Source organism: Mesoplodon bidens, assembly GCF_964165515.1.
Source record: "Mesoplodon bidens genome assembly, chromosome: 3".
Lineage (NCBI taxonomy): Eukaryota > Metazoa > Chordata > Mammalia > Artiodactyla > Ziphiidae > Mesoplodon > Mesoplodon bidens.
This window is the reverse complement of record NC_138178.1, coordinates 33,309,523-33,324,594: the sequence shown is the minus strand read 5'-3', so window position 1 is coordinate 33,324,594 and position 15,072 is coordinate 33,309,523. Positions and strand designations below refer to the sequence as shown.

Below are 15,072 nucleotides of genomic sequence, written 5' to 3'. Positions count from 1 at the left end.
ACAGGGCCTTTAAGGAGGTGAATAAAGTCATATAAAGTCAAAAGAGTATGGCCCTAATCCAGTAGGTCTGGTGTCCCTATAAGAAGAAAGAGGGAGTGGGACTTCCCTGGTGGAGCAGTGGTTAAGAATCAGCCTGTCAATGCAGGGGACACAGGTTCCAGCCCTGGTCCAGGAAGATCCCACATGCCGTGAAGCAACTAAGCCTGTGTGCCACAACTACTGAGCCTGCGCTCTACAGCCTGCAAGCCACAACTACTGAGCCCATGCGCCTAGACCCCGTGCTCTGCAACAAGAGAAGCCACCGCCATGAGAAGCCTGTGCACCACAACGAAGAGCTGCCCCTGCTTGCCGCAACTAGAGAAAGTCCGCGCGCAGCAACAGAGACCCAATGCAGCCCAAAATAAATAAATAAAGAGGGAGAGACACCAGAGATTTGTGGACACAGAGGAAAGTCCATGTGAGCACAGAGTGAGAAGGCGGCCGTCTACAGGCCTGGGAGAGAGGTCTCACCAGAAACCAAACCTTGATCTTGGACTTTCAGCCTCCAAAACTCTGAGAAAATAAATGTCAGTTGTTTAAGCCACTCAGTCTGTGGTATTTTTTTATGGCAGCCCTAGCAGACTACTACAATGAGCAAAGCACTGCCTCATTTGCTCACCAGGCTTCTGCTGAATGCCTACTGCATGCCAAGCACTGAGTAAGGCTCTGCAGGCAGACACAGAAGTGAATGAGAATCCAGTAGCTCTCAGTGTGGCAGGAAGAACACCACTGCACAAACAGATATATCATAAAGTGGAATGCAAGTAGTATGGTATAAGTCAACTCTACTATAACACTTGTTTTGAAAATGCAAATCTGTTCCAATGCCATTGATACATTGGGGGACAATTTGAGCAGAATGTGAATTTTGTGTTTGCTTATGCATGATTTCATCTGCAAGAAATACTAGATGACCACAGAAAACTGCACCCAGCTGAACTCAGTCACATAGGAATTCACAAAATGCACACACTCAGGCACACAGCAGCCGCCTCAATTTACCGTGTGTGTTATGAGCCATACCTGTCCAACATCTGGTGTTACAGTTTTTGATTTCTGCCTGATATCACATGACTGTCCTTGCATCATTTCACAGGAACACCCAAGTGGCAGCCCTTCTGAGGCTCACTTCCATAAGTAAACTTCAAGTCAGTTTCAAGGTCAAGTGCCATATTTATGGTAATATTTATAAATTTCTTAACCACTGAATGTGTCAAGCTGTGCTCCCATTTTTATCAGGTTCCTAGTTTTGTTCTTACCTGTCACTGACAAATTTTTGAGTGTTGTCTTCCTAGCCCATTTTCTCCCACTAAGCCCTGTGGGCTTTGTTTCATGATTCTGTTTACTGCAGTGATTTTTATGACATGTATTTTGTGTTAGAGCAGAGCTGACTGTATTTAAACGTCTCAATGAGAAATTTCATTTCTGGTAAGTAAGGTCTGGGAAATCAGTGCCTATAATCAGGTTCACAAATAATCATGCACTTGAGGCATAACCCTCATTTCAGAGCATGTGGTTGTGACTAATGTGTCAACAGTGCTTCCTAGGGGCGACATGCCCTAATTGCAGGTAAAATATAGGGAAAAAATGATGTATTAAACACGAAGTTTTAAAACACTACAGGATGAATGAAGCTATTACACAAGCTAAGTCAAATATATCCCTCACCTGATATGTTTAATGAAAGAAATTTTTCTCCAGGGAAAAGTCTTGAGAGAGAGGGCTACACTGACCTGTCATTGAGTTTTCTGAGGTGCACAGCTGCTCTCTCAGCTTCTCCACATCGTCAGGATGCACTTGTTCATAGAGGGTGCTCCCAAACCACTCTGACTGGGGCTGGTTCAGCACGGGGGTAACGGAGTCAGACACATAAATCACTCTCCCCGTCTCAGCCGCCACTACAAACAGAAATCCATCAGCCGCTTCAAGGATGAGATGCTTCAGTTCCTGGGAAGAAAAAAAATCATGATTAGGACCAAGCATGGACAAACCCAGGCCAATTAAATAGTGTTATTAGCAACCTTCAACTTTTATTCAGAAATTCATTGTGATACACAAACAGTTTTGGGGCTTTTGCTTGTTTGTTTTGGGAAAATGAGCTGTAAAAATGCACGAAGCTTATACTAGCCCTAAGATACAGCTACTCCAAACACTGTTAAACCTGTCTTAACTGGCCCTCTCTTAGGGAGAGAGGAAGTTTCTAGCCCAGGGGAATGAGAGAGCAAGAAGTGATCACCAGGAAGTGCTGGGTTGTCAGAGGTGTGAATGGCCTCACCTACATATTCAAACTGCTGCAGTCATGTCATTGGATCAGAAGGGTCCGGTACACACGGGGCTCATGGAAGGGAGGGAGGGACCATGGGAAAGTGGGAGGAGAGAAGGAAAGGCACCAGGTGTCTCCCCAGCCACCACCTGCCACACTCAGAGTGCACTCATTCTTCTTCTCTTCCTTCCTTTCTGAGCTGAATGCTGGCGGTGGATATAAGAGTATCACCTTACACCTGCATGTCTGTCAAACTTCCAGGACTCCTTGACAGCCAACATCTCAACAGACTCTCAGAGTAATCCCAGAAGGTGGCAGGGCACCTAGCACTGTCCATGTCACTTTACGGTGAGAAGAGAGGTTGACCGCACCAGCCCTGGAGTCACACTCACACAGCTCATGACTGTCAGTGAAGGCAGGAAGGAAGCTGCTTGGGATCAATGAATGGGTGGCAGGAAGCCTGGCCATCATCCCGAGAGGGACATAGAGGGGGCAAAGTCAACTCTGTTAAAAAGTCTTCTCTTTGCAGGGCCTGCAGGCAGCTCAGGTGTGGCTACCTACCCTGTCATTCTCCCATCAAGCTCAGGAGCCCTTTCCTGCTGAATGAAAGGGGCTCCGTTCCTGCAGGAGTTGGGGGGCTATGTCTTCCCCGTGTGCTGGGGTCCACAGCCGCCTCTCTAACAACCTCACACACTGCTCAGGGCCCGAAGAACAAAGGGATCCTTCCAGTCAGTGGTTGGCAGACACTTTTTGCTGGGAATCCTTTGTTCACGTGTAATCTTAGGTGGAAGCCCCGCTGTAACACAGAGGAAGGGCCATCTGCATGGAGGCAAAAGACGGGGAGTCTAGAGCATCTGACCCCACCCTCAGTGCCCGTCCCGAGGGGGGTCCAAAAGCCCCAAAATTAGAAAATGTGAGTCTGCTGGGGAGCAGAAACTGGGGAGATTTGCCAGTGCCTCTGAGCCCTTGGCTGAGTCACAACTGTAACATCCTCTGTCTGGGAATCTAGGGTGGAAGCAGCCTGTACAAGCATTTTTTTACGGAAAGGTTTATTTTGTCCATTTCTCTTGCTTGGCACTTCTGCTGTTCCATGTCTCTTAGATGCTTACTCATTTCAGAAGATTGGGTCAGCGGTTTTACTTTCAGTATGGAGAAGATCTTCCCAACAGGAAGGACTGGAAGAAATGAAACAGGTTGTCTGGGAAAGTAGAGAATTCTCTGTCTCTGGAGGAGAGGAAGTGGACGCTGATGACTCCATGTAGGTTTTCACAGTTTCAGCCCTTTTGCAAGGACTGTGGGAAGGGCTTATGGAACGGAGCCTCACCCTCATCATGGGCCCCTCTTTCTACACCCTTCTCCCCAGTTTTTGTCTTCTGGGAGCACGTCACTCATTACCAAGGTCCTGTGCCCTGAATCCAGAATGAGCCTTGCTTTTATTCTCCAGTTAAACCAACAGCTAGGTCTAAAGGCACGGATTGTGGCATAAAAGGAGACCATCAACTATGGCCCTTCCACTTCACCGTGCAAGTCTGGGCTCCCTATTGAGCATCTTCGGCTTCCGTGTTTTCACACGCTTTTTTCAGTGAGATTTTGTGAGGTTCGGTGAGATCTTACATGTGAAGGACTTAGTAAAGGCTTGGCACACAGTAGGCGCTTAACACACGTAGCTGTTGTTGTCATCAACAACCTACCTGGGAACCGAGAGAGAAAGATGGGGAGGACTCATGTAACTTGCCTAACTGCCTTCTCTCTTCTCCTCACTTTCTTAATCCTCAGTCACTTACAGGTAAAGAGATTAATGTCACACATGGACCCTGGCAGGTCCACGTAAGGATTAAAGAAATGCAGAGAGAAAGCTTTTCACTATCCTAGTGGTCAGGAGGTGCACAATGCACTTCTGCCTGCTCACCTGCCAGCTCTCCATCCTTCATTCCACTGCAGCCCCGTGTTAAACATTCTCCTCTGCTGCCTACCTGACCTGTCTCTACAACCCTGCCAGGTGGGGGCCATCACTGCGGTCCTTTTACAGAGGTGGAAAGAGGCTGGGCCCTGTGCCCAGGACCACCGGGCCCCGTGGCCTCCCAGCGAGGGTCACTCTGCTACCACACCTCCTCACACCTCGAGGTGAGGAACACGTGGGCCCTGGGGTGACCCGAGCCCTTGCTAAAATGCCTGCCACACAGGAATACACGTTAGCTCCTCTCCCCTTGCTCTTTTCCTAAACCTAAGTCCAGTGACATGAACAGATTCTTCCTACTGGCAGAATAAATGATTCTGTCTCTGGACACGCCTTCCTCCCCTGTTCCTCCAAGGCTCTGTGCTCACTGGTCTGCCCTGTTTCTGTGCATCTTCTGGGGCTCCTTCACAGCCTGCCAGGGCCAGCTCTCTCCCGAGAAGCCCCCGACGAGACCTAACACTTCCTACCTGCATCCCCGCCTGCACCATACACAAAGTGCTCTCAAGTCCATCATCTCCTTTATCCTGCAGTACCCCTCAGAGTCAGGAAGGAAGAAAGCTCATGTTCATCCACAGAGGAGCAAACAGAAGCTGAGAGCATCTGATGATCTGCGCTACTACTGGCCAGCATGGAGAAGAGCCATGACCCAGAACACAGGCCTTCCAGTGCAGGGAACGGTCAAGTTACAAAATACTTCCCACTAACCATTTCCTGGGTTTGCTCTTCCCAACTATGCAGCTACTAGTACAGCCGTTAAACATATGGCTTTGGGGTCTGACCAACCTGTGTCAACTCCTGGCCCCGCCACGGAGCAGGGGACTGATGCTTTCTAAGCCTCCACTTGCTCATCTCTAAAGCAGGGATGAATTACAGAGGCTTCCTCCTCGGGCTAGAATAAGGATTGAAGAAATCCTGCACAGACAGATCTGACTTTGACCCGGCTCAGGGCAGAGGCCCAAGTGCTGGCCGTTTGGATCCTTGCCACTATGACTGTTGTGACAGCTACCAAAACTTTGATCACCGTCATGATCACCACCGCTGTTCTACCACAGAAAAACTGTGGTTTTGCTTGGCTTTTTCCTGTATTAGCATGCTAAGCACAATGTCTTTTTTTGAGTGATGCCTTATTAAGGTACATGGGAAATTTAAAAAGCAGAAGACGCAAAATCAGACAAACACCCCTGGAAGAGCGTTTCCTAGTGAAGAATGGAAATAAAATCCCCTGGTTTCGTCCCTACCTCAGCCTTTAGCCCTGTTTCCCCACGTAGCTTATGTCATCTTGGCGATGCTGTCAATCATTCTCTCCCCTTCCAATGATGCCATTACCCGGGGAGAAAAGCACGCAGGCGAGGGGCGAACGGGGTACCTGCTCCGTCAGGAACGAAGGCTTGTAGGCGCCGTCTGTGGACTTGTTCCCGGTGCCCCGCATGGACTTCATGTGCGAGACGGCCATGCGCAGGATGGTGAGCTTGTCCGGCTTCCGGGCCAGCGCGCTGCACGTGGGGACCATGTCAGAGAGCTCGGTGATGTACTGGGTCATCTTGTTCCGCCGCCTCCTTTCAATCTCACTGTGGTTCTCTCTTCCCGAAAGCACGAGATCAGGAGAGGGGGAAAGAGAAGGATCAGACAGGGGGTTACTGTCTGACGGTGTAAAACGGCACGTACATCGTTAATGCCAAGTAACCAAAAGACTAGCTCGTAATGGCTAATTCAGTGGCTTTGAACACATCTTGGGCAGAGCAGCTCCCTGACACATTAGCAAGTTTCTTTCTCGGGGGGTGGGGTGGGGACAGGCTTCTACAGATGCCTCAGACTCACCTCTAAATATGTACTCAAAGCTTTCCACTGCTCCCATGTACCTAAGTACTTTTTTTTTTTTTTTTTTTTTTTTTTTGCGGTACGCGGGCCTCTCACTGCTGTGGCCTCTCCCGTTGCGGAGCACAGGCTCCGGACGCGCAGGCTCAGCAGCCATGGCTCACGGGCCCAGCCGCTCCGCGGCATGTGGGATCCTCCCGGACCGGGGCACGAACCCGTGTCCCCTGCATCGGCAGGCGGACTCTCAACCACTGCGCCACCAGGGAGGCCCCCTAAGTACTTTTTAATAAGCGTAAATAACGAAGACATTATCCTTCAGGCATCCAAAGTGAACTCAACATGCTTTCCATGTGCACCCAGGGATCTGTACATGCTACGTGTGCGCACACACACACACACACACACATGCACACACACTGAATGTAGTTACCATCTGCTCAAATACGTGGTTTACTTTGACCCCCAGTGAGAAACAGGTCTAGCCTTGCCATTCTTGGTGTCACTGAACAGCCAGCCAGGCCACAGACCTACGTCACATCAAGCTGTGAACGAGCCTTCGCACTATGCACAGCACATTTTCTGCAGCTTAGTAACAGAACAGGTGCACCCCGCTCACTAAACAACAGGGAGCCAATTAAAAAACCCAGCACTGCCAGGAATTCCGAAAGCAACCCTCACGGACGTGTTAAGATGCTAAACTAGCAAAAGGGATGATAGAATGTTTCTGTCTCGAGATTATCACCTTCTAGGCTTGAAAGGGAGTAACAGCCAACCCAGTTCAACGACACTGAGGCAAAGCTGTCACTTCGGGTAAAAGAACTGTCTAACAGTACATCACACGTCCGTTGTCGGATTTAGGGTTTCACAGGTGCTCAAAGTACGAGGCTGACACTAAGAGCAAGAAAAGAACCACCCCAAGCAAGGCTTCCTCACACACTGCATGTATCCACGGGGCTTCACACCCCACCTTGCCAGGCTGGGAGCAGACGCCAGGCAGGCCTGATTACAGGCAGGTGTCACGTGAACACGCAAACAAACCAAGGGGGACAAGCTAAGCTGGGCGGCCTGGTGAGCAGCTTCTATACAAAAAGCACTGAGCCAGGCGCACAAGGGGGAGGGGACGAAGGAACCAGGAAATGTCTCGCTCCTATCCTAAAGCAGCTAAGTACCAGTTAGGATGGTAAAACATCACCCTGCATAGTAGAAACGAAGGCAGAATGTGACTAAATGCTCCCAGAGGCACATGGAAAGTAAAGACCCCAGGAGAGAATAAGAGAGGAGAGGGGGAGGTGCTCCTGGAAGGGGTGGGGGAGGAGCTGGGAGGGAGCTGGCCCTGATCGGGCAGCAGGTAAAGGGGGTATATTCTGGGGGGAGGATCAGCAGGATCAAAGAAAGGGCTGGAATTGGGATGAAGCCTCCGTGGGCAGGAGCAGACAGGCCTGGGTGCAGGGGAGGTCCTGGGGCTTGGAGGAGAGGGCCGAGCAACCAGGAGCGTGACAAGCTGGGCTGGTAACAGGGCCTGGGTCTGCCATGCCCCTCAGCTGGCTTCTGGGGAAAGGTTCGGAGGTGGGTGAGTCCTGCGGGGAGGCAGGAGGAGAGGGCAGCTGAGGCCAGCAAGGGGACTCCTGGGGCGAGGTCTTCCCTCCTGCCCATAGTGAGGACCCTTGGGAGTAGACCAGGGAGCATAGGAAACAGCCAGAGGCAGCCCAAGTGCCCCTGCTGCACGGGGCAAGGGAGGATGCCCGCTGTTCAGGAGAAATGGCTCTCGGCTCTCAGGTTCCTGGGCAGGGGCTCGTATGCTGTGGAGAGAGGAAAGACAACCAAGCAGAGGGGGCCCATCACAGAGACGGGGGGAGTGGGGAGAAGGGGGCATTTGGTCAGGGGACTCCTGTGTGCCCCAGTCTTCATCACCATCACCCACTTGTGCCCTCCACACACACCTGTCACAGGTGGCCTGGAGCCGCTGGCCCACTGTGCACTGTGCATCGGGAGGGCCTGGGTGAGCTTGCTCAGGGGCGTGCTCTCCACCCTGCCAGCCCGCACCTCATCGAGGCAGACAGGAGCGGAGATGGTGTGCCGAGAACGCTGCCTGGGACTGCTGAAGGGTGTGTCGGACAGAAACTCTGGCCATGCAGGAACAGTACATCACGATGCAGGATGAACATCCCTGCCGGGGGGCCCTGGACATGCTTCCCCGTATCTCCTGCTCAGAGACACTCCCGAACCCTAACTTGCTCCTACGGCTTGCCGTCTAAGTTCCACCCCCCTCAGCTTGATTTCTAGGACCCCCCCTGCGCCCCAAGTCAGGGCCCACCCACTCTTCCGCCCTGTGTTCCAGCAGGCGCTCAGCTCCTTCACTCGCCTCACAGCACAGGAATGCGCTGTTCCCTCTTCCTCACCTTCAGGGCAGCCCACGGCGAAGTGCTTCTTCCCCTCACACTCAGTCTGCGTCAGATCTTTTCTAAATACCTCCCGGTTCTCTTCTACCTTCTCCTGGCCCACGCCCACCAGCTGGCACCACTTCTCACCCCCTCACCTCGGTGCCACCAGCCTCCGCAGTCTGGTCACCTCTCTCATCTCATCGCCCTCAGTTCAGTCTGCGTGCTGTGACTGGGCGGATATTTCTAAAGACGCAAACCCAGCTCTTCCCTTTCCAGCCCTTCAGTGATGCCCCAAGCCCACAGGGCCAAGTCCAAGCCCCTGGCTAGTTACCACAGCAACCATGCCAAGACTGGACCAGGGCACGCCTGCTTCTGATCCTATTTCCAAAAGAGCCACAGACCATCTCGCTTTGTAAACGTCTGGGGGGAAGAGTCTTTGTGAAGTTCTTAAACATGGATCTAAAGCAATTTCATCACTGCACTGGATAAACCCAACTCATGAGATCAGGTGCTTGACGGAGACACGAGGGCAACTGTTTAAAACCAACTGTATTGACTGACCAGTGCAGAAAATGCTCCAATCATTTCACAAAATAAGACTGAGTTACCAACAGAAGGTCAAAATGACAAAGAGCCGCCAGTTACCTAGCAACAAGATAAATGAGTGTAGCTACTGAATCTACTAAAATATGTATATGTCTATTCATATACATGTATGTATATATAGTTCCATTTTGAAAGCTCACGGAGGCAAGAAACAGGAAAAACATCTCTTGGGAAAACAGAAGGAAGTGTCCCCAGGACCAAAGCCACCTCCTCCACAGGGTGTGGCCGATGCGGGGTCTGCTTGGAGGAGCTGCAGGGGCAGCCTGTGACCTTGGCATCTGAGTTTCGTGTGCCCCACGTGCAGCATCAGTAAAGCAATGAGCCCTTCTGTACGTGGGCACAGGGGCAAGGGCTCTGCAGCAGTGACAGCTGAGGACGCAGGCACAGCCATCGGCTGTAACCCCTCTGCTGGCACAAGAGGGCCCCCAGCCTGGCCCAGGAACACGGTTGCAGAAACTAAGGGCAAGAAAGAGGAAGTGCAGCTGCACGCTGTCTTGGGTTTCTCTTCCAGCTTGGCTCCCAAGGGTGACCTGCTAAGACTAATCGAAGCAGTGAGATACACGTCCATCCTGATTAAATACAAAATAGGGGTGCTTTGGAAATCTCAATAAAGATCTTCCTTCAACTCTGCGGACGGCAGCTGAGTCTCCCATCTCTGGTGGGAAGGGAACGACAGACCTGTACAGGCAGACGGACAGGACAGTTCCACACCGGGGCCAGGTCTTCCGGTCACCACAGACCCGAGACACCTGGGGCACCTCAGGGTCTGAGTGCTCGGGGCGGGCAGGCAGGCACGGCAGACGCTGACAGACCAGCAGAGGCAACAGAGAGCGGGCAGGCAAGGACACAGTCCCTGTGCACAGCGAGTCCCCTACATAACAAACCTTCAAGTTTCGAACTTTCAAAGATGCGAACGTGCATCTGACTCCAGCAAGGAATCAGAACCTGTGCCATAAGCGTCAGGTGTGAGTGACATCGCATCTCGCCCTCCGTCTCCTATCGCTGACGATCCTTCAGCTGTACCATCTCCCACCTCCTCTCCCTCCGCCAGTCAGTAACTCTTCTTGCCTGTTCACTCGATGCCAGCCCCTGGACGCCAGCTCTTGTACTGTACTACTGCACTTCTCAAGGTACTGTACTGTAAGAGTCAAAATGTTTTCTTTATTTTTTGTGTTTGTCTTTTATGTATTATTTGTATGAAAAGTATTATAAACCTATTCCAGTGCAGTACTAGAGAGCCGATTGTGTTAGTTGGGGACCTAGGCTAACTCTGCTGGACTTACGAACAAACAGGACCTACAACAAAAGCCCCGAGAAATCTCCAGGAACCCGAGGGCCCCAAGACCCTGCATGCCCCTTAGGCAGGCCTGGCTGAGAGGAGCATGTGGTAAACCTAAGTCCTCCAGCTGCCTCTCTTTGCTCTTGTCACCAGCTGTGAGCCCTGGGGGGTGGCACACAGCCTGACACCATCAGGGACACGACCAGCTCCCTCTCGGCCTGGTCACCCACACGGCCAGGTCCCAAACCTGAGAAGTCAGTGCTGACACCCACCCCCCGCCATTGCCAGCTTAGTAGCTCCACAGGTGACAGGACTGTTGGTAGAGCAGCCCTGCTCCAGGTGGGACCAGGGCCACGTTCCTCTATGACACCTCAGCTTCCACCGCCACCTCCTGACACATACGCTGCTCTCCAGGCCACCATGGTCTCAACAACAGACCAGCATGAAACAAGCAAAACGCATCTTCTGTCCACTTGGATACACATGGCCAAGCAGCAGTAAAGGTCTGATTCGGTAAAGGTCTTCAGCACTTCTCATGCAAAAGAAGCATCCATCCCCTCCAGCGAGGGGGGAGTCAGACTGTGGGAGGAGACCCTTTGCAGAGGTGCAGACCATCTGTTCTTCAGGACTGGGATGGGGAACCATCCTGACCAAGGGGGGAGGATTTGGGGGGGGGGCGTTCCACATGAGTCCTTGCCGGCTGGCAGCAGCCTCAGGCTCAGACTGACCCTGGTTCCTCCTCCCTGACACCGGGAGGGAGACTGTATCTTGCAAGCTTTCAGGGAACACCCTTCCTGTCCTGGCCAGCCCTTCCTGGGTGGCAGGGCAGGGCACCGTGAGAGCCGTGAAGGCCCGAGGAGGGCATTTTGGGCAGCCCACAGTGACACTGGTCACAGGCCCTGCGGAGGGGACCCACAGAGGCATATCCAGCGAGGCAGTTTCCCTGGGTTCCAAGGCTTCTGCAGAAGGAGCAAAAGATGTTTCCTCCTTGGGATGGAGGCAGGAACCCCGCCCCCAGGAGCCATCCACGGCATGGTTTTCTGCAAAGCAGCTGCAAGGTACCCCGGTGTTTAGGCTGAAGATAAGGCTCACACAAAACACAGGGAGATGGAGTCTGAGAAAGCCCAGGTCCTGCAAAGAGGAGGCCCAGGCCCAGTCTCTGATCACCCCCATTCTGGTGGGACCACTTCCCCCACAGCCTCCCAAGGCCTCTCCCACTGGTCACTGCACTGGTCCTCAGGACCACCCTCTGTGGAAGAGGACCCTGAGCTCAGAGAGGTACTGACGTCCCAGGACTTGAACTAGGCTCCTCAGTAGAGCGCTGACTGGTCCCAGCGTCAGAGCTGGAACAGCCGGGGAGACTGACAGGAAAAGATACCTAAGGCTCTTTGGGGAAGAAAAGGCCTGGCGGCTTCTAGAGAGACACAGCTCAGGACTACTTATGACTCCAGAAACGATTTCCTCCCCTTCTCTACAAAGTCTGGGTTTATCCAGGTACTGTCACTGCACATCTAGGTTCGTCTCTGCAGGAGAAAAGCAGGAGGAGCTGGGGTTGCTGAGCAAGAAAAGAAGGGCATCAAAACTGAAGTCAGTGGCAGGAGAGCCAAACACCTACGAGGGGGTGGCTGATCCAGATGGGCCTGAGGGCAGAGGGCTGGCTCCACCTGAAACAGAGCTCATTGCAAAGCGTTCTAACTCCAATCCTAACCCCAACCCACTGAAACGACGAGAAGGTCTCAAGCTAAACCCCTTAGTAATTTGGTTGCTCGTGGGCTACACCATGCCAGGTTCTACCCAACTTCTCTGCCAGACTTTACTGGTTCATAAGAACTAAGGCTGTCGAAGCCACTATGGAGAACAATATGGAGGTTCCTTAAAAAACTAAAAACAGAGCTACCACATAACCCAGCCATCCCACACCTGGGCATATACCCAGAGAAAACCATAATTCGAAAGGATGCATGCACCCCAATGTTCACTGCGGCACTATTAGGACATGGAAACAACCTAAATGTCCATCAACAGAGGAATGGATAAAGAAGATGTGCTACCTATATACAGTGGAATATTACTCAGCCATAAAAAAGAACGACATAATGCCATCTGCAGCAACATGGATGGACTAGAGATTGTCATACTCAGTGAAATAAGTCAGAAAGAGAAAAACAAATATCATATAATATTGCTTGTAAGTGGAATCTAGAAAAAAGGTACAGATGAACTTATTTGCAAAGCAGAAATAGAGACATAGAAGTAGAGAACAAACTATGGACACCAAGGGGGAAAGCGGGGGTGGGACAAATTGGGAGATTGGGATTGACATATACACACTACTATGTATAAAATAGATAACTAATGAGAACCTGTTGTATAGCACAGGGAACTCTACTCAGTGCTCTGTGATGACCTAAATGGGAAGGAAATCTAAAAAGGAGTGGATATATGTATACATGTGACTGATTCCCTTTGCTGTACAGCAGAAACGAATGCAACATTGTAAAGCAACTATACTCCAACTAAAAAAAGAAAAGAAAAGAAAAGAAAATCATACTCCAGAAAAAAAAGAACTAAGGCGGTTGAGGCAAGGAGAACGTTTGGGAAGGTTGGCAGTGCTCACCTTGGGTGTTTACTCGGCAGTGTCAGAAGGCTCAGCTGAATCTCTCCCTGCTCTAAACGGAGTCCACATGGCCAATCCAGGGTGTCCCCCACAAGGTTACTGATAAGATGAAGTCCAACAAAAAAGGGCAATCCAGGGTTCCCTGGTGGTGCAGTGGTTAAGAATCCGCCTGCCAATGCGGGGGACACGGGTTCGAGCCCTGGTCCAGGAAGATCCCACATGCCACGGAGAAACTAAGACCCTAAGCCACAACTACTGAGCCTGTGCTCTAGAGCCCACATGCCGCATCTACTGAAGCCCCCGCGCTCTAGAGGCCGTGCCCTGCAACAAGAGAAGCCCCCGCAATCAGAGGCCTGTGCACTGCAACAAAGAGTAGCCTCTGCTCGCTGCAACCAGAGAAAGCCCATGCGCAGCAACGAAGACCCAACACAGCCAAAAATAATAAATAAAAATAAAGTAGGAAAAAAAAAAAGGCAATCCTTGCTCCTTCCCGGCTGTCCTCTCTGCATCAGAAGTACGTTGAGCATCTTCCCACCTCGAAACAAAATGCTCAGCTCTCTTAGCTAAGATGCACAGACTGAGAATTCTGGGAAATGACAATCTTTTTCTTTTTCTGCCAGGAAAGATCTCTGCAGGACAAGCCCACATTGCATAGTTTTCCCTTATCAACGGGGTTTTGATATCAGAGCTCTAAATAAAACAGGGTCGTAAATTCAGAGGGAAAGATTAAACTAAAACATCATCACAACCCACAGAGCCCGGAAAAAAAATGCCCACAAGCATAAATAGTGCACAAAACCAAGAGGAAAATATCAAAATGGGTGTGATGAAAAAGGAAAAGTCAATTCTGTGGAAACTTTCCTAGCGTGGGTAGCTTTACTTTTAGGTAATGTTAGAGGTTCACTGGCGAAACCCTACAAAATATAAGGACTCCTTCTGGACTGCTGCAATTGGGTGCCATTGTGTCCCCAGGGAACAGTTGAGAGTCACACAGATGATGGATGGAACCTCGGGAAGGTCAATTAGAACCGGTCCTCGAAGGGTGAAGGGTGAAGGGTAAAGGAAGGGTGGAAGAGAGACTAATAAAACTCATCAACAAGGTCTTTTAATTCCAGGTTTGTAGATGGTCCCATGCACTATAGTAGAATTCATAGTAACAGATGTGAGAACTCCCTGCGAGATCTCCTGGGTCTTCTGAGAAAGGGTGCAGAACGAGTGTGAACATGGCAAAAATCAGGTTGATAGCACGTAGCGACAAAAATTAAAGGTTTGGGGGTGAACACTTGGTTGTTCCTAAGATATAAACCCAACATTTAAAAAGATCTCTATTTTTCATGTTTCCACTCTTCTGTTTTAATGAACATTACACACATACACATACACATGTATGTACATATATGTAAGTCACACAGAGAGCATGGTGTGTAAGGTTGACTCTCTTGATGACAGCTCTGGGATGCCAGCTGTCCTGTGTATGAAACAGTATTAAAGACGCCACTGAGGGACTTCCCTGGCGATCCAGTGGTTAAGACTCCGCACTACCAATGCAGGGGGCATGGGTTCGATCCCTGATCAGGGAACTAAGATCTCGCATGCCGCTCAGCACAGCCAAAATGAGAAAAACAAAGCAACAACAACAAAAAAGAATTAAAAAAAAAAAAAAAAAAGACGCCACTGAGCCCAGCTGTAGGCACAAGAGGAGATGCTGGGACTCCCTAGATTATCCACCAAGTGGGCATTAAAGTAGGAAGAACCCTGAACCGCTCAGCATGATGGAAGAGTTTGGGCCTCTCCTCGAGTGTAGGGATGCAGGATCTGCTGGGCAGGATTTGCGAGCGCCTCCCAGGGAGACCAGGGCTATCCGCGAGGGGACAGGGTCAGGGAGGGGCTCACGCTGGCCTCCCCGAAGGCGGGTCCAGCCCGACGCACCCCCGCCCGGGAGGCTCATCTTCGGAGAAACACTTTCTGGTGTATAATCAGTTTTCCCGGAGATGGAGAGCTCACCCCCATCCGATGACAGGAGGATGACTTGGTAACTGGAATTCCCAGAGGCATGAGGTGGAGCCCAGCCTGGGAAGAAAGGTCGGCTCCGAACGCCCACTCCCCTGACACTCC

General features: G+C 51.1%; 1 protein-coding gene across 7 annotated transcripts in view; it reads right to left on the bottom strand.

The window, feature by feature from the left end:
- Positions 1 to 15,072, bottom strand: part of ARNT2 (aryl hydrocarbon receptor nuclear translocator 2) — a 194,186-nt gene that overhangs the window by 120,441 nt on the left and 58,673 nt on the right. For all 7 annotated transcript variants that reach the window (XM_081227599.1, XM_081227601.1, XM_081227597.1 and 4 more), the window contains 2 exons: positions 5,626 to 5,839; positions 1,773 to 1,986 (listed from right to left, as the gene is read on the bottom strand). In XM_081227599.1, coding sequence (XP_081083725.1) covers positions 1,773 to 1,986; positions 5,626 to 5,839 — 428 coding nt within the window. The remainder of the gene's footprint in view (positions 1 to 1,772; positions 1,987 to 5,625; positions 5,840 to 15,072) is intronic.